This window comes from Corythoichthys intestinalis, chromosome 12, assembly GCF_030265065.1.
Source record: "Corythoichthys intestinalis isolate RoL2023-P3 chromosome 12, ASM3026506v1, whole genome shotgun sequence".
NCBI classification, from domain to species: Eukaryota; Metazoa; Chordata; class Actinopteri; order Syngnathiformes; family Syngnathidae; genus Corythoichthys; species Corythoichthys intestinalis.
Window position 1 is genome coordinate 32,416,875 of NC_080406.1, and position 19,918 is coordinate 32,436,792.

General features: G+C 39.6%; 3 protein-coding genes across 8 annotated transcripts in view; 1 reads left to right on the top strand and 2 right to left on the bottom strand.

The window, feature by feature from the left end:
- slc49a4 (solute carrier family 49 member 4) overlaps window positions 1-2,976 on the bottom strand; it is a 51,606-nt gene extending 48,630 nt beyond the window's left edge. Inside the window, exon 1 of the mRNA XM_057851754.1 lies at window positions 2,451-2,976. Within this exon, the coding sequence (XP_057707737.1) occupies window positions 2,451-2,754 (304 nt within the window). The 5' untranslated portion in view covers window positions 2,755-2,976. The remainder of the gene's footprint in view (window positions 1-2,450) is intronic.
- The window catches only part of hspbap1 (hspb associated protein 1), a 28,682-nt gene extending 9,835 nt beyond the window's left edge, over window positions 1-18,847 (top strand). Inside the window, exons 1-9 of one of the 5 annotated variants that reach the window (XM_057851758.1) lie at window positions 2,563-3,358; window positions 3,422-3,513; window positions 3,588-3,789; window positions 3,860-4,044; window positions 6,438-6,574; window positions 10,190-10,361; window positions 15,604-15,687; window positions 15,770-15,880; window positions 16,395-18,847. In XM_057851758.1, the coding sequence (XP_057707741.1) occupies window positions 3,591-3,789; window positions 3,860-4,044; window positions 6,438-6,574; window positions 10,190-10,361; window positions 15,604-15,687; window positions 15,770-15,880; window positions 16,395-16,739 (1,233 nt within the window). In that variant the 5' untranslated portion in view covers window positions 2,563-3,358; window positions 3,422-3,513; window positions 3,588-3,590 and the 3' untranslated portion in view covers window positions 16,740-18,847. Of the gene's footprint in view, window positions 1-2,562; window positions 3,514-3,587; window positions 3,790-3,859; window positions 4,045-6,437; window positions 6,575-10,189; window positions 10,362-15,603; window positions 15,688-15,769; window positions 15,881-16,394 lie in introns of those variants that run through there. The other 4 variants (XM_057851759.1, XM_057851757.1, XM_057851760.1 and 1 more) reach the window with 4 other exon arrangements.
- slc15a2 (solute carrier family 15 member 2) overlaps window positions 18,532-19,918 on the bottom strand; it is a 48,858-nt gene continuing 47,471 nt past the window's right edge. For both annotated transcript variants that reach the window (XM_057851752.1, XM_057851753.1), the window contains one exon: window positions 18,532-19,242. In XM_057851752.1, coding sequence (XP_057707735.1) covers window positions 19,039-19,242 — 204 coding nt within the window. In that variant the 3' untranslated portion in view covers window positions 18,532-19,038. The remainder of the gene's footprint in view (window positions 19,243-19,918) is intronic.

Here is a 19,918-nt window from a genome sequence, read left to right on the forward strand (position 1 = left end):
GCAAACTGTCTAGAGCTTAACAAGGTTTACAACTCCATTAACCCAATTTAACATTGGCCAAGTTCACAGGCAGTAAAGTTGAGGGGTGACTTTGCGAGTATGACAAGCTTGTCTGGCGTCGTCTTATTTCACTTGTCGGCAAAAGAGTTATGCAATTTTGTAAATCATTCACATGCCAGTAAGAGCCAGGATGAAGTGCTTAAAACTTTATTTAATGGTTTCACTACTACTTATTTAATGCGATCAACTTTTAAAAATGTGACATGTGTCCTGTTGTTGGCTGGCAACCAACAGTAGTCAGATAATGGATGCGTGGACATTATGTCTTATTGTATGGGACTACAGTCCTGACGATTAAGGAAAAAGATGATCAATGGGTTTTTAAAGCTGCTGCAACCCAAATGAAATGCATATTATTGGCCTTAAAATTACAAAAATTACCTAATGAAACTTGTATGATTCATAAATTGTAGGAAAGGAGTTTGCATTGATACAGTACCCGATACAGACGTTCATACTGCTAGCTAGGCATGTGCCAATTACCGGTTTCAAGGTTTGCCGTGGTATGAAAACGTGACAGTTTCAAAACCACTAAAATTTCCCGTCATACCACAGTAAGGTACAAGTTATTTTTTAAGTCCCAAAAATGCAGCGAGATACACCTGAGCTTTTCCCCCCCTAAAAAAAGACAAAGTCGCTAGTACGGGACTACGGTTACTGACGGTCGCGGCTTAGAGGACGGACGACGTGCAAGACATGCTTGCGGGGGTGTTGCCAGGGGAAGCAAGATTTCCAACATGATTTCACATTTATGTGACCATCATCCATCACTTTACACAAAATCTAAGGTAAGTAAACGCTGTCATAAACGTTTCCCACCAGCTACGAGAGTGCACTCCAGCGTGTTTAGTGTGTCTAGCAATTAGGAGTGGGAACATCTTGGTACATAACGAAACGATACAATTTGCGATACAAAGCTCACGATAACGATGATCTGAAGATATGGCGACTATCGATACACTGGTCAGGAAATCATTCTAGGATATTCTACAAGCAACTAATAAACAGAAAAACACAATTTTCATCCTTCGGCTGTGTGTTTATGACTAGTAGACGTCTAATCCATTTTAACTGGGAGGGTGGCACCGTTCATTCGCTGCCATCCCTCCCACTTCAAACGGCTTGAACGTCTATAGCTGTCAGTGGCAGCCAATGACAGGCAATGAGGTAATTTTGGGCCATTTAAGGTCATTTACCTGTTGATTTTCAGTTACTTCCTGTTGATTTTTCAGATATTTTATGGGTCACTTCCAGTTTATTCTGCGTTACAGAACAGGAAGTGACCTGGGAATCACCCAAATAAATAGGCAGTGACTCAAACTCGATAGGAAATGGCCTGTAAATGCCCTAAAATGAACAGCAAGTGACCTGTAAATGCCCCGAAAATCGGATCGAATGACTGTGAATGCTCTGGCTTTGAATGAACGAACGTTCCCAGTCTAAATGGATTGGGTGTCGAGCACCATCAGTGGCAGCCTCAGAGTTAACTGAGACACTATTATGGTGGAAGATTTTGGTAGCAACTTGATGTTTGGTTGTTGTTTTTTTTTTAAACATTGACACCTTTTTAAAACGATATCTTGATTCTTGACAGGAGCATATCGATAACCTTTTGGGATACAAAGTATCACGATGTATCACCATTTTCGATATTTTGTCACACAAGACAAATATTAAGTAAGCTTATTAACGAAGCAGATAACTTCTATCATGACGAATCTATCAGTGATTTCAGCCTGTATTTTACTTAATATAGCTTGTATCCGTTTTGCCATCTCCATCAATATGGTATCAAATCTGGTTTTAAATCTCTACAGAAATGTTCAGTATCGCGATATTACTGTCGTTTTACAGGACAATAGATCAATATTTTGATTAAGAATATTTACCGTCAGTTAACAGTGTAGATTTAGATGGTTTTCAAATGAGTTTGCACAGTACGCTGTGATCAAATATGGCGATTTGAACAGCTAGTTGAAAAAGAAATCGTATGAATTTTATGTTACCTTTTTTCCAGTCAGGAATAGAAAATTAGGTTGAATGTAGCTTGATAGATCAGAGACAACAGTTTGTATATTAGTTGGTAAATTAGTTCGTTTGTTTTATATTTCCAAGGGAATTTACAGTATCAAGAAAGGCTAGTTTTCGACTAAATAAATGTTTAAATTTTGAATTTTTACAAGCTAAGTATTGATACACGTATTGCTTTTGGGATTGGAGGTGGCAGCCTATATATTTGACTTGGAAAGGAAATAAGATAGTTGATTAACTGCTGTCGTTCCTTCCTCTAACAATACTTGCTTATCTTGTGACAAGTCATGACATCACATGATAAGGTCAATCGATTAAGATGTAATCGTGTTTTTGACACATTGCCTGTCCGAGCTCACCTTTTTTATCCATCAACCACATGAATAACAGCCAGGGAACGAAGCCCACCGGACCCCACAGGACCAGTACGGCGATGTCAGACTTGGTGAAGCCGAACGCGTGTACTGCCGAGTTCTGGATGGGCCCCCAGAAGTTCCACACCATCCCCTGCATGAGGGCCAGCAGGGAGAAGAGGCTGAGGACAAGCCACCTTCTGCCGTACACTCGGCCATTGGCGGGCGGCGGAGATCTCGTCGCCGCGACGTGGCTGGGCGTCGCAAGAAGCGGCTCCCTTTCGGCTTCGGTGCTCGAAACGGCACCCATTGTGGATCACCGTGGGCTCACTTCGGGATCAATTCCGCCTTTTGTGTTGTCTGACGGTGTCGGAGAATGTTCGGAACGCTCGGTTTCAGTCGATGGTACAAACAAAAACAGCTCTGGTTACTGGGCTTGATTGCGCATGCGCAAGGGTTCCGGTTTCCGTAGTGGAAACTGTGTCTCCTCAACCGCCATTTTAGCTCAATTTGAACGCTTGAGACAAGAGCGACAGTCCGTATTCGGAGCCAAAATGGAGTTTTTGCACAGCCCAAAGGCGTCAAAAGCGAATAGAAAACTAATACGTCATTGTCATGTGAGCATTGTTTACTTCCGCCCACAATTTGGCTGCACGTGTTGAGAACGGTGTGTTCCCTATTTTTTTCCAAGAGCGTATCTTCCACGACCTAGTTAGTTAGCTAGCTGATAAGATTCGAGAAAAACTTTAAACGTGTTGCTGCCTATAATTCTAAGTAACTTTTACAATTAAGAAATAAATTCCTGGTGATTTTGACGCTAACTAGCTTTTCATTCGTTTTATTGGTAACCTGCCAATTTTTTGGACATGTTACTTAATTTGAGATGGGACACGGTGAACAAAAAGCAACGTCAGGTACTTAATAATAGCAATTAGATTTCTATAGAAGCTATTACACTAATGATGATTTAACTTGAGTGGATATAGAAAGAAAAAAACTGCAACAACAAGGCCTGCTTATATCTAGTTTGAGAGGGGAAAGACAACTCAAATAAGACAAGCAAAACCTGGTAAATATCATGTTTGATGCAAAAAATGAAGAAAAACCCTGACTCAAACCCCACTGTCTACCATGTGTGTACAGGCCATGACCGCCTCCACCGCCCATTCCCTGGCCTTCAGTCCAGAAGAGGCGCAGAGGATTGTGGGTCGTCTGCAGCAGCCCGCCGTCTTCATCAACATGACGCACGGCTGGCCTGTGCTGAACTGGACTGCTAAGAACTTGTGTGAACGTCTCGGAGACAGAAACATTCGATTCCGGCTGGGGAGAAAGGAGGAAACAAATGGTTAGAGCAGTAAATAAACGGGTGGGGAATAAAAAAAGACACTGATGATCTTGTCTGGTGATTTCCACAGAGCCTCAATTTGAAACTCAGTGCCGCTATGTGGAAGCTACCATGCGACACTTCCTCAGATGGGTGAACGGTGAGACAGGAGATGACCTAGGTTCTTTCTCTGAATACCCCTGCTCTCAGTTTTGGGCCTATGCTGACTATAAGTACATCGCCAGGATGTTTGCACACCAGCCAGATGTGTTTGAGGTATACAAATTTTTTTGTAACCATGTTTAACACATTCACTGCTTTTGACGATGCTAGCTGTCCAATCCATTTGAACTGGAAGGGGCTGGCAGCGAATGATTGCATGTATGCAATCTGGTTGGTGTGCCTTATGCAGCTAATAACGGTACGAAATAAAGTAACTTGTAATATCACTTAGTAGCTTTTACAGTCAGACAAGCAGTAAAGTAAAGGACTGCGTTATTTATGGGGATTAGTTATCAGAGAAATGAGATTTCTAATTTTTTGGACGAAAAGCCTCTTTTTTCCCTCCCACTTCAAACCGTCTGGCATTAATGAATGATAGAGCTTAATGATCTTTACGGGCTAACTAGTATCATGCTTTCTGGTTTTGTTCATTAAGTTTGCTTAGTGACCCAGAGTGTCAGGGTGAGTTGTTGCTTTGGATGTGTTCTCTCTATCTACTAGTGTTCCCTAATCCAAAAACACTTTGACTTTGCACCATTTAATAAGAATGATTTAAATTTAAAAAAGAAAGATCCACAATTTGGTACAACAATACTAATATGCTAGCACGCTGCTAACTGAGTTCATTAGTCAATATGAGGATTTAATCGCCAAAGAATGCTTATTGGGGCCCTGAAGAAAAAACAAGGCTCGCCCATTGACTTCTTAATGATATTGACGCATCAAACTCCAGCCACACTGCACCACGCCTTCAAGTAGGGGGCCGTCCTATGCTCCGCTTCAGTCGGTCGAAGTCGGTCGCAGTTATTCTCCAACGCCGGATTTAGGTTGAAAAAGTATGAAGGCTCTATTGCTTACAAACAGGAAGGATTGTCTCAGGAGTGATTTGTTTGACGATTCAAGGTAATTATTATATTTTTCGTACTATGCATGCATTTTGAAACATGAAAAAAATTAACCGCTATGGCATTGGCATCATAATTCCCAATATATACGTACGATAAATGATAACTGCCCTTTTTTTTGCTTTTAACCAAGAATCGAGAGTGTTTTACATCCATATCTATAAAGAATTCAGGGATTTAAGCATTTATTCCCAAAAAATTCAACGTAAAAAGCTCTTTGTGGTGATACGACGGCATCACAGTGGCATAAAGACTAGCAGAACATTCAACATATTTACGTGAAATAAATGCTAACTGCCCGTTTTTTTGTTTTTTTTGTTTTTTTGCTTTTAACCGAGAATCGAGACTGTTTTACATCCATTTCTACAAAGAATTCAGGGATTTAAGCATTTATTTTCAAAAATTTCAACGTAAAAAGCTCATTGTGGTGATAAGGCGATGCCACAGTGGCTTAAAGACTAGCAGTACATTTAACATATTCACGTAAAATAAATGCTAAATGTCTTTTTTTTTTTTTTGCTTTTAACCAAGAAATGAGACTGTTTTACGTCCATGTCTATAAAGAATTCAGGGATTTAAGCATTCCCAAAAATTTCAACGTAAAAAGCTCTTTGTGGTGATAAGGCGGCGCCACAGTGGCTTAAGGACTAGCAGCCCATTCAACATATTCACGTAAAATAAGTCCTAACTGCCCTTTTTTTTTCTTTTACCTAAGAATCGAGACTGTTTTACGTCCATGTCTATAAAGAATTCAGGGATTTAAGCGTTTATTCACAAGAACTTTCAACGTATAATGTTCTTTGTCAGTGTTTCCACTCAGTCAGCTTTGACAGAGATAGGCCCCCTATTAATCGGCCCCGTGTCTCGTCAATATATTATGAAGTCTATGGCTAGACATTAGTGGATTGACAAATTTAGAAAGAATGGGCATGGACAGTGTGTTACAACCAAGATGCTATGCTAGGGCAAATCCTGACAGCCGTTAGCCCCGAGTTAATCAAGCTCATCGGGATTTTAAGAGGACTCGCTTCAAGCCAAGAAGTCAAGGTGAAGTGGATTTGGTGTCCAGGCAGACGTTTAATCCTACTTGCACTCAAACTCCAAAATTTAAATTACAGTCAAAACATTGTGTGAATACCAATGAGAATGTGACCCAGGGTATAAATACAGGTAATTATTTCAGGAATGATTTCTATATTCTGGTACTATTTAGTAAATTCATAATTAAAAAGCTGCAGGCGCTGTCAGAACATCAGTGAAATTACATGAAGTAATCCTACCTTTCTCATACTTAATATCTTTTTTGCTGGACATTTTCAATTAAAACACGTTGCTTGTTCTTGCAGATAAAGACATCAAAGTGTGGTCTCACACACACTAGGGGGGACATTTTATATGGGAGATTAATTTTTACAGCGTTGGACAAGTAAATGGCATCCTGTTGAAGTGTGCCTATGGCTGACATTGACCGGTCTGCTTTGTACTGTCAACTGCTTTTGTACGTGCTAATAGTGTGTCTGTGTCTGTATGTGTGTGTGGCAGGAAGTAAAATGGGAGGCATTCGGGTTCGAGGGCCGCAACGGAAAAGACAGCACGCTGTGGATCGGCACAGAGGGCGCCAACACGCCATGCCATATGGACTCTTACGGATTCAACCTTGTGCTGCAGGTAGAAGGACGGTAAGTTAGTATAAAAAAATACTCCACCTGTTTCTATTAAGTGATTAAAACACATTGCAATGGTGCTGAAAAAACACTACCAATATGATTCTGATTTCTCATAAATATCAACTGTCATTTTGTAAACATTGTTTGAGCACTGATTGACTTTTTTTTTTTTTTTTTTTTAACACAAAGGAGTTCGACGTTTTTTTTTGCTGTAATTGAAATTTGTCAGATCTGCCAGCTTGATGGAAGGGCAAGAAATTTGTTACCATGAAATATTCGTACCAGTGAATATTTCGCTGTATATATTTTTGTCTGTTTTTGTATTGTTTCTGATATTTTGGAACTGTGTCCTGTAATATTTTTTTGTTTCCAATAGATTTGTAATTTTCCACTGGTATTTTTGTAAATTTGACCGCAATAGTTTACATATACTGCATCAATACATGTACTGCATTTTTCCTCCTTGTACTTTTTTTTCCTCAACTTTTTGTCTACTTTTAATTATGTGTACTTTTTGCAATTAATACCATTTTAAAAGCAGATATGTTTGTATTACATTCCAATCATTGTCATAGAACTTTTAACACCAAATTTTGCCACAATTGTGAACTATAATCAGTTTTGATATTTTTCAACTAATATTTTTGTAATTTTTGAGTAATATTTTTATATTTTTCAGCTAATATTGTTTTGTATTATACATATATACAGTGGGGCAAATACGTATTTAGCCAACCACCAATTGTGCAAGTTCTCCTACTTGAAAAGATTAGAGAGGCTTGTAATTGTCAACATGGGTAAACCTCAACCATGAGAGACAGAATGTGGGAAAAAAAGCAGAAAATCACATTGTTTGATTTTTAAAGAATTTATTTCCAAATTAGAGTGGAAAATAAGTATTTGGTCACCTACACACAAGGAAGATTTCTGTCTGTCAAAGAAGTCTAACTTCTTCTAACGAGGTCTAACGAGGCTCCACTTGTTACCTGTATTATTGGCACCTGTTTTAACTCATTATGGGTATAAAAGACACCTGTCCACAACTTCAGTCAGTCACACTCCAAACTCCACTATGGCCAAGACCAAAGAGCTGTCGAAGGACACCAGAGACAAAATTGTAGACCTGCACCAGGCTGGGAAGACTAAATCTGGAATAGGTAAAATGCTTGGTGTAAAGAAATCAATTGTGGGAGCAATTATTAGAAAATGGAAGACATACAAGACAATCTCCCTCGAGCTGGGGCTCCATGCAAGATCTCACCCCGTGTCGTCAAAATGATAACAAGAACGGTGAGCAAAAATCCCAGAACCACACGGGGGGACCTAGTGAATGACCTACAGCAGCGGTCTCAAACCGACTCCACAAAGGGCCGCAGTGGGTCCTGGTTTTTGTTCCAACAGATCCAGCACAAACAGTTCAACCAACGAGGTTTCTACTAACATAAGCAGCACCTGATTGCAATCAACTGATTACACTTGTAAGAAACCAGATTGGTGAAAAGGTATTTGTCTCGTTTGGTTGGAATGAAATCCAGTACCCCCTGCGGCCCTTTGAGGACCGGTTTGAGACCACTGACCTACAGAGAGCTGGGACCACAGTAACAAAGGCTACAACCAGAAACACAATGCGCCGCCAGGGATTCAAATCCTGCACTGCCAGACGTGTCCCCCTGCTGAAGCCAGAACACCTCCAGGCCCATCTGCGGTTCGCTAGAGAGCATTTGGATGATCCAGAAGAGGACTGGGAGAATGTGTTATGGTCAGATGAAACCAAAATAGAACTTTTTGGTAGAAACACAGGTTCTCTTGTTTGGAGGAGAAAGAATACTGAATTGAATCCGAAGAACACCATACCCACTGTGAAGCATGGGGGTGGAAACATCATGCTTTGGGGCTGTTTTTCTGCAAAGGGACCAGGGCGACTGATCTGTGTAAAGGAAAGAATGAATTGGACCATGTATCAAGAGATTTTACGTGAAAATCTCCTTCCATCAGCAAGGGCATTAAAGATGAGACGTGGCTGGGTCTTTCAGCATGACAGTGATCCCAAACACACAGCCAGGGCAACAAAGGAGTGGCTTCGTAAGAAGCATTTCAAGGTCCTGGAGTGGCCTAGCCAGTCTCCAGATCTCAACCCCATAGAAAATCTGTGGAGGGAGTTGAAAGTCCGTGTTGCCCAACGACAGCCCCAAAACATCACTGCTCTAGAGGAGATCTTCATGAAGGAATGGGCCAAAATACCAGCAACTGAGTGTGAAAAGCTTGTGAAGAGTTACAGAAAACGTTTGGCCTCCGCTATTGCCAACAAAAGGTACATAACAAAGTATTGAGATGAACTTTTGGTATTGACTAAATACTTATTTTACACCATGATTTGCAAATAAATTCTTTAAAAATCAAACAATGTGATTTTCTGTTTTTTTTCCACATTCTGTCTTTCATTGTTGAGGTTTACCCATGTTGACAATTACAGGCCTCACTAATATTTTCAAGTGGGAGAACTTGCACAATTAGTGGTTGACTAAATACTTATTTGCACCACTGTATATACATACATCCATGCATACACATAAAAATACAAACACATCAAGCATGAACCAGATATACTAAATACACACACTGAAAATGCACAAAACATATGCTAAATAAAGATCCACCAAATACACATCAAAAACACAAACACCTACTGAACATAAAATAAACAACAAAATACAATAAACACAAAATAGATATGCCCTACATATATATTTTAGTACACACCGGATAGACAAATACATATCAAGTACATTACACACCAAATAAAGACTAAAGATAATATAAGCATAACAGACGAAAAAATCCACAAAATACAAACTGACATATTACGCATACACCTAAAATTAAATACAACCCAAACAAGAAGTACCCCATCCATCACCTCAAATTTAATTTTTTTGACACCTGTCACTGTCAATGGCAGCCAATGAGTTAAAAACACTGAAAATAAGGGATGTCCCGAATGCATATTTTTCCGAGTCACCTGATTTTGAGAATTTGCCAATAATGGGTCCTGATCTGATACCGGAAAAAAAAATACCCCCCCACCCCCAAATTTTTTTTTAAATGCTTCATTGGATGAGTCCACTCAAATCTGCTCACACTGCTGAGAACACACATACACAATGAATGTCCACTCACACTACCGCTATGTTTACCAAGCTCAATGATGTGTCAATCATCGTTGATCTTGTTTAACATGCGACCTATTTCAAGTATAGCGCTCCCAGGCCCTCTAACAACATCAAAACTTCAAAGCTGTCACTCAAAGTTAACTTTAACAAGCAAACGTCAGCTGCACCGGTGAGCAAGAGAAGCAGCATGAGGGAGAGTGAAAGCTGTATAATCATGAAGCAGAGAAACATAAGTATATTTCTTTAGTTAAAAACCCAATCCTTTTTTAGCTGATTCCAATCCATCTCTACTGAAAATACACAATACATACACATTCTAAACATTTAACACAACACACGCAGTCAAATTAAATATACAGTACACATACTGTACACATAACACTATAGATATCCAGGATAAAAAAATGCACAAATTAAAATGCAATTTCCTTCCCGTTTGCTTTGTGCGTGTGCTCAGAAAACGCTGGCACTTGTTCCCGCCGGAAGACACGTCCAAGCTGTACCCAAGCAGGATCCCGTATGAGGAGTCCAGTGTCTTCAGCCACGTCAACGTGTCACGTCCAGACCTGGCCAGATTTCCCGCTTTCCGGCATGCTGCCGCACATGTCGTCACGCTGCTACCAGGACAGGTACGCCGTTCATTAAGGTTACCATTCCTTGTGTCAACACTTGAAGATGCCCCATGTGTGGTCGGAAGTTTAACATAAACTGACACCTAAAAGAAAAACAAAAAGACGCATGACAACAAATGCACACAAAGTACAGTGAACCCAGGACCTGCCGTATATTCAGTAAATTGCACACCCGCCATGGTTTGTGATTGCCTATAGTTACCACAAGAAGGCACAAAAACACCTTGTTTCTCTAAATAATCCTCATTGAGCAGGTCACCAGGGAGCACCATAAGGTGAGTTTTTTTTTTTTTTAATTTTGCAAAACGCCGACGTACATAATGTATTAGCATACATTAGAGGTGTGCATCGACACCGCCCTCACGATTCGATTCGATTACGATTCGGAAGGCCACGATTCGATTCGATTCAGAGGGTCACGATTCGATTCGGTTCGATTCGGCAATGCATTGCGATGCATTAAAGCCTGGGATGCATTAAAATTCTAAAGCAAAGCATATTTTTTGTGAATCATGAGCCAACACAAGGGGACAGACATTAAACAACTTTTTATTGGCTCTTGTGTCACTCCTGGTCGAAGTCAAATGAAAATAGTATACTTTCATATATATCTTTAAAAAAAAAAATCAGATCACAGCATTTAATTAGTGCTTATAATGAGACCAGGGCTTTCTCGTTTTTTTTTTTTTACACACAGTTGCAGCCTTTCACACAGTGCAACATCTGAACTCCTGTGCAAAATCAGTAATAACAGTCACTGTATTTTAGTCACAACGACCCATCAATAAAAATTTTCTAGTAAATATTAAAGAAAACGACAAAGAAAATATTGTAGTGCAGCAGCATCTTTATCGCAATATCAATCCAGGGATCAGTTCAGTTGCAAACAAAACATCAACTAAATTGCAATGTAGAACAAAAGTAAAATGTAGGCCTAGCCAATCTTATATCTATAATATTTCTCGCTCCCTCTTTCTCCGTTTCAGCCATTGTTATGTTATGTCCTATCTCTCTGCTCTCTCGATTACAGCTGCGCTTGTCAGTGACGTTACTCCGGTAAGGAAGCGGATTTGGGTTCCTCGTCCCCCCTGCATAGAGGTTAGATCTTGTGCCCGAACCCGACCCGACCCGAAATGTTAAGCATTCACGTTTCGGTGGGTCGGGTCGGGCCGCCGCGCCGGACTAATAAAGTATTTAAAAAAAAAAAAAAAAAAAATGCGCAGAGGGCTGCGCCTCTTTTTCTTCTTCTCCTCCCGTTATTTCGTTGTGTGAATGCTTTTATAATTCTCATAAATATATGTAGACTACTTAAATATTGAGTAAACTTGCGTTTTTTTTTTCTGCCAACTGAGAATTCGTTACGAAAGACACTTTTATTTACGCACACAAAGGCAAATGTGATCCTTTTGAATCTTCTCCTCTGTTTGTCTGTAAAACCGTGTTTTTTTTTTTTATCAAACTTTCCCAGCGTTATTACGTTGTGTAAATGCTTCTATAAATTTCATAAAAATATGTAGACTATTTAAATATTGAGTAAACTTGCGTTTTTTGTCTGCCAACTGAGAATTCGTTACGAAAGACACTTTTATTTACGCACACAAAGGCAAATGTGATCCTTTTGAATCTTCTCCTCTGTCTGTAAAACCGTTTTTTTTTTTTTTTTTTTTAATCAAACTTTCTCAGCGTTATTTCGTTGTGTAAATGCTTCTATAAATTTCATAAAAATATGTAGACTATTTAAATATTGAGTAAACTTGCGTTTTTTGTCTGCCAACTGAGAATTTGTTAGGAAAGACACTTTTATTTATGCACACAAAGGCAAATGTGATCCTTTCGAATCTTCTCCTCTGTGTGTCTGCAAAACCGTGTTTTTTTTATATTAAACTTTCCCAGCGTTATTTCGTTGTGTAAAGGCTTTTAGAACTCTTATAAAAATATGTAGACTATTTAAACAGTAAGAAAACTTGAAGAAATGAAAATAAATTGCTGCTGCTGCTGCGTTTTTTTTTTCCGCATCACTCGGCTCGGGCATGCAAATCTATAGTTAATTGATCTGGCCGGTCGGGCTTCAATACCAACGGGCCGTGTCGGGTTGGGCTGGAATTTTTTAGGCCCGATCTAACCTCTACGGGCTTGCTTTGAATGTAAAGTAGCTCTCTCTACAGGTAAACATGAGAATAACAATACAAATGGGGAAACCAAATCCATTGCATCACCGGAATTGTGCAGGGAAGATTTTTGAACGTACTTATATATTTTAAAATGCGCTGAATCGATTCAGCGTGTTGCCTGCATCGAATCGAATCGTCCCTGCCCCGCATCGGGATGCATCGCCGCATCGATTATTGTTGACACCCTTAGCATACATACACTAACACGCACAAATAGGCACACCCAAACACTAAATACATGTAAAAGTAAATTAGCCCAGACTAAGGCTAAACAAACACGCACGCAACTTACCTACGTACATAGAGCACTATATGCAAACACACCAAACAAATACTTCAAAACACAAAAAAACACAAAACATACAGTGAAGAAAATAAGTATTTGAACACCCTGCTATTTTGCAAGTTCTCCCACTTAGAAATCATGAGACGGTCTGAAATTTTCATTATATGTAGGTGCATGTCCACTGTGAGACAATCTAAAATGACAAATCCAGAAATCACAATGTATGATTTTTAAACTATTTATTTGTGTGATACAGCTGCAAATTATTATTTGAACACTTGAGAAAACAAATGTTAATATTTGGCACAGTAGCCTTTCTTTGAATTACAGAGGCGAAACATTTCCTGTGGTTTTTCACCAGGTTTGCACACACTGCAGGAGGGATCTTGGCCCACTCCTCCACACAGATCTCCTGTAGATCAGTCAGGTTTCCGGGCTGACACTGAGAAACACAGAGTTTGAGCTCCCTCCAAAGTTTTTATATTGAGTCTAGGTCTGGAGACTGGCTAGGCCATTTTAGAACCTTCTTATGGAGCCATTCCTTGGTTTTCCTGGCTGTTTGCTTTGGGTCATTGTCATGTTGGAAGACACAGCCATAACCCATCTTCAATGCTCTGTCTGAGGGAAGGAGATTGTTCCCCAAAATCTCACAATACAGGGCCCCAGTCATTCTCTCTTTAATACAGCGCAGTTGTCCTGTCCCATGTACAGAAAAACACCCCCAAAGCATGATGCTACCACCCCCATGCTTCACAGTAGGGATGTTTTTCTTTTGCCTGGTATACCAGACTCACCGCTGTTCCAGAGATTGAGTCTGGCGGCCGTCCGGCGGATCAGATTCCGAGAGCGGAGCAAGCCGCAGCAAACAGACAGCGGAGTAGACCAATTAGCGACGGGCAGACGTGACGTTGTTAAAGCGACAAGTAAATTGGCGTGAGCGGAGAATGAAGAAGTTTATTCAACATGGCTAGCGCGAGCCATGTTGACTGTTGTCAATGACTTGTTTCAATGTGTTTTTGGTCATTTAAAACTGGTTTTACCGCGGATTGGAACATATTCTCGGCTCTCCCGTTCGCCATCTGTGTTGTTGTAGAGACGACTTTTGGCACGCAAGAGTGACGTTACTCGTTAAGAACACGTCACGCAAATAAACGAATCTGATTGGACGGTTGATTTTGTATCTTGCTCGAAAGGCCGTTAATGGGCTGGGTTCCAGACTATTTCTCACAGTGTTTGAAAAATACAGGTAGAATAGTCTGGCTGTGCCAGGCAAGTTTTTCTTGGGATAGTGCTTATCATTATTCTTCCTCCAAACACGGTTGGTGGAAATATTACCAAAAAGTTCTATTTTGGTCTCAGCTGACAACAAAAGTCCCTCTCATGACTCTTTGTATCATCCAAATGGTCATAGGCAAACTTAAGATGGGCTTTGAGATGTGCTGGTTTAAGCAAGGGAACTTTTTGTGCCATGCATGATTTCAAACCATGACGTCTTACTTTTCAGGTCATTAACCAACTCCTGTCGTGTGGTTTTGGGCTGATTCCTCACTTTCTTAGGATCATTGAGACCCCACGAGGTTATATCTTAATGGGGCTCCACTCTGATTGAGATTGACCGTAATGGTTAGCTGCTTCCATTTTCCAATGATTGCTCCAACAGTGGACCTTTAATAGGAAGATGCTTGGCAGTTGTTCTGTAGCCCTTTCCAGCCTTGTGGAGGTGTACAATTTTGTCTCTGGTGTCTTTGGACAGCTCTTTGGTCTTGGCCATGTTACAAGTTTGAATCTTACTGATTGTTTGGGGTGGACTGGTGTCTTTATACAGATATGACCTCAAACAGGAGCATCTGATTCAGGAAAATACATGGAGTGGAGGTGGACTTTTAATAGGCGGAGTTAATGTCAGAATTCCATCTGATAGACAGGTGTTCAAATGCTTATTTGCAGCTGTATCACACAGATAAATTGTTTAAAAATCATGCATTGTGATTTCTGGATTTTCATTCATTCATTCATTTTCCATGCCGCTTTTCCTCAAGAGGGTCGCGGAGGATTTTTCTTTTTAAATTATCTCTCTCACAGTGGACGTGCACCTATAATGAAAATTTTAGAACCCGCCATGATTTATAAGTGGGAGAACTTGCAAAATAGCAGGGTGTTCAAATACTTATTTTCTTCACTGTATGCATGCTACATATGACAAGTCCATAAAATATTCACCAAAATGTACACTAAAACTACATATGCACACTGAAAAGTACACACACAGCAAACCTATTTACCAAAAACTATACACATCCAAACGCCAGCAACACACTAATCTCTCATACGAACAAAATATACACACAAGAAGAAAACATTCACACACAGAAAATGTACAGAAGCCTAGTTACACACAAACACACCTGCAGACAAAACACACAGGCCAAGGTGTGTGTATGTGGTTGGTCCTTGAAGAGTTGACAAGAGTTGACCTTTTTTAATTACTTGCCATCCTTGCTCATATTTCTCTACTATCGGGGCCGCCATCTTGCCAAGGTGAAAAGTGGGCGGGTCAAGTTAAGATCCTGTCAGTCGCGTGGTCACACACACGTGGCAACTTTTTAGCATTTGGCTTCAATGACAAAATGAAGCCTCGATCGAATGAGGACAGAAAATCACTCAGGTTCAAAGCATCTCACCTGAAACTGAAGTCCTCAGAAGCAGCCAACGCTGAAATCTAATGACTGAAAGACGAAGTTCAGCCAAATGATAAGAAAGCCTCTTCTCCACCTTTGGTCAGGTTCTGTATGTGCCCAGACACTGGTGGCACTTTGTGGAGTCTGTGGACACCATCACCGTTAGCGTCAACACCTGGATCGAACTGGTAAGCCAATTGATGGCTTAATATGCTGCTATTGACGACAATGGACGTCAGATCCGTTTCTTATTGGTGGATTTCTACAAAGGACGAAGACCACGTGGCACGCGTAGGCGAAGCTGTGACCAGAACGTTGTTGTTCGCCTTGAAGACTGCACAGGGCGACGACCGTGTGGAGAGCTGGCTCAACCCGACTGAGGTAGTACGTTAAAAAGCTAACATTGATTTTATTGTAATCTTTGATTACAACCACTCGAATAATGTGAAATTAGCCTCCACCGCCAAAGATATGACCATCAGTGTGATGTTAAGCTAGTAGGGCCAAGGGCATCGGAGTATTCCAAGAATGCCGATGGCAAGGAAAAAAAAAAAAAAAATTTGAACACGGGTACATTGTGCTACATTCAGTTGTGCACAATGCTGTACAATATGGCAAAGAGACTGGGGAATATTTTTGGTAGCTTTTTTCCCCCCTAAATATTCTATAATGACAGTACACATTTCGGTAAAGCTCAAGAAAATGAGGTGATGAGCAAGTTACAACTTGGTTTCATTTTTAGTTGAGAATATTGAATTTTCCAACATGGCCGATGTGTATTCAGAGCAATATGATAGGAAAGTACTTAATAATAGAAAACTCAGAAGTCTGAAAATGAAGTTTAGTCATACAAAAACACTGATTGGTGATCATTAATATCATCATGTGTATACAGGAGGGCGTGACATCCCATAATGACAACATACATTACATCAACTTGGCTCTGCGTGCCTGCGCCCAGCAACAGATGACCAAACCAAAGTCGGACTCCAAAGACACAGCTCACCCGAAAAAGCGTGACTCAGTAGGACAGATTCGAAGCAATGTCCCCTTCGGACCATGTCTTCTTCCTGTCCCACGCGTTCCTGGACCTTTCCAAGATGGCGACGTTGCTCACCGAACGCCTGACGAGTCGTCTCTTGGCACAGACGACCTCCTGGATTGTCTGCTGCACCCAAACGTGGTCACCATGGTGACCCAGCTCCTGTTGGACAAGACCACCTATTCACCCCGAGAATAGACTTTCTTTGATTAGTTTAAATGCTTACCTTTATGCAAATGAAGTTGCATCAAAGTGAAAGATTGCTTGAGTCGGCGATTCGCCTCAAAATAATCTAATCATTAGCGGATGTTTGTCCAAACGCACCTGTTTTGTAATCTTATTTCATGGAAGTAAACATTTTTGTTGCCTAGCAACCACGACAAGCATCCCAGACATAATAAGTCACAACAACAAGGTGTTAAGCCATCTGTGAGCCTGAGGCTGAATTGCCTCTTACGTGACCTATTTATACAAGGCTTGTTTTTTTTTTTTTAGTAATTCGTAAACTTTAAAGTTTATCTAAATCAGTACTTCTCAAATAATGGGGCGCGCCCTTCGGGGTGGCATATGCAAACTTAGGGAAACATACTTTTTTGCCATACTAGAATAAAGTGTAATCGCATATCCACTCAGTGGGTGGCACTGGGGCTATCATTTTCAGAGTGTGCTCAGTATTTTTTAATCAAAACGAGCACAGAGCACTGGAGATATGAAGAGCTAAGACAAGAAAATATAAGTGTATATAAAGTGGCTTTTTGCTATGACTTATGGGAGACGAGGAAAGAATCCTTTTACTGTGTCTAAAAATATTTGCAGCGGACAGACATTAGACCCCAATCACGTTGATAAGCCGTTCGACTTTTTTTTTCCAGCGGAAACAAATATTGCCTACAATCGTCCTGCTTTGTCAGTAAACCAGCAAGCACTGACATACCAAGTTGCTCAGTGCAAAATAACCTCACACCATAGCAAAGAAGCTGATATTGTCTGCAGCAAAAATAAAAACTGTCCCTCTGTCCAGTGACAGTTTTTGTTTCTTCCGGCCAAATTGCTATATATTTTGTCCTCACGAGTTAATGTTGCTAATCAATATGAATTTTATTTTTTTGATTGATTTCATTAGATTTAATTTTTCAGTATCAAACAGTCAAAAATGTACCTTGATTGTATTTTTACAGTTTGGATGCGACACAAGAAAGCCCGCCTGTCTCATCAGACCATAGGACATGGTTCCAGTAATCCATGTACTCTGTTGACATGTCTTTGCAAACGGTTCGCAAGCTTTCTTGTGTACCGTCTTCAGAAGAGGCTTGCTCCTGGGGTGACAGCCATGCACACCAATTTGATGTAGAGTACGGCGTATGGTCTGAGCACTAACAGGCTGACCCTCCCACCTCTTCAATCTCTGCAGCAATGCTCACAGCACTCCTGTAACGAGTCACATGACATTTTGGAGGGAAAATGACAAGCAGTACTCAATTTGGACATTGAGGGATGTGCATTTTTTCATAGGGGTGTACTCACTTTTTTGCCAGGGGTTTAGATATTAATGGCTATATTTTGAGGGGAAAATAAACTATTATATAAGCTGCACACAGACTACTTTTTGTTGTGTCAAAGTGTCATTTTGTCAGTGTTGTTCCATGAAAAGATATACTAAACATCTGCAGAAATGCGAGGGGTGTACTCACTTTTGTGATACACTGTAAGTAGTAAGTAGCTTTTTTTCCCCCAAAACCATTAAGAAAAACATTTTTTAATGGGAAAAAATCCAGAAAATACTAAAAAATGTAAACCGATGAGAAAGCCGAATCTCAAAATTTCCGAATTTCAGAATCAAAACGACCCACATTAGGAATATTTATATTATTTATATTATAATATGTTTTTTTGAGAATGGCTGTTAGGAATATTTATATTATTTATATTATAATATGGTTTTGTGAGAATGGCTGTTAGAAAAGCTCACTTTATCCTTCAAGAAACCTGTGGAAATAGATTTTGTTCAAATGAGTACCGGTATTCACATTTATTTTAGGAAAAACACATTGGGAATCAGTCTTGATTTTTAACAAAAAAAAAAATCTCAATACGCAGATTTTTTTTCAATGGAAAAACAACTATGAAAATTTTTTTCACAAAATATGAATAAAGTTGGAATTCCTTAAAAACAAATGAAAATTCACATTGTTTTCTGCAAAAAAAAAAAAAAAAAAATCAACAAAGTTCGAATATAACTTCCATAAAACAATTACACATTTAGAAATGCCGTTTTTGTCAATATGCCACAAAAAAGCTTTAAACAAGTGTTATATTAAGTGTTACAATAATAAAAAGAAATGACAACGTAATCTGCATGCAAAGAAACAAGATGTCTAACAATTACACTTTGATGCTAAAAATTAGCACCAAGTCAAAAAAAAAAAAAAACACACAAAAATATGATCACGTGTCATCGCTCGTGACTCAATTTCAACTGTCCAAGTGGTGAAAACTGCTAAAATCTGGTGTTGAGCTCAATGTCTTGTTTTTTCTTGTTGAGCGCATCGTCGTACTCGTCGTCACTGCTGCTGCGGTTTTGGTCGTCTGAGCGGAACTTGTCCAGCTGCAGGGGGTCCACGTACTTGTACAAGTGAGCCATGAAGGAGAACACAATGCACACGGCCAGCAGCAGAGCAGAGAATAGCGCGAACTCTTTCCACTGCCATAAGACAATCAGGTCAGCTTGTGAGCAATAATGGGATTCAAGATAACATTTACCAGAGTAAAAAAAAATTGTAGTGTTGAAATCTTAAAGTTGTCATTTATTTTTTTGTATTTTTTTGTTTATCGCAGGTGGGTATTTTTTTTTTTTTTAATAAGCAAAATCATCTTTTTTTTTTTTTTTTTTTTTTTTTTTTTTACAAAAAAAGCCCCAATTTCAGAAAAAAAGTCATATTTCTTGAGAAAATGTTATTTTAATACGATAATGCAATTAGATTTTGTAGGGCAAAATGAGCAGGCTTAACATAGTACTCAATTCCACTCAATATAGACAATGCAAAATTTTTAAGGATGAGGTAATTTAGATGATTAAAAAGCATGTTTTTCTATTAAAAATGGTCAATTTTGGAGATTAAGTGTACAGGAGACTTAAAGTGCCTGTAACAGGATAAATCAAGTCTTAAAAAGCATTATTATGTGAATTAAAATCATACTTTGAGACAATTCGACAATATACAACGATTTGGCAAAGTGCAGATGACGAGAAATTCTTTCAATTTGCCGTTTAGCCCTGCCTGTCATTATAGCGCTCTAGCGCCTCCAGCTGGGTGATGATATCAGCGAAGTAACGATTTCAGCTAATTTAGAATTCAGCCCATTGAGGGGAAAGATTC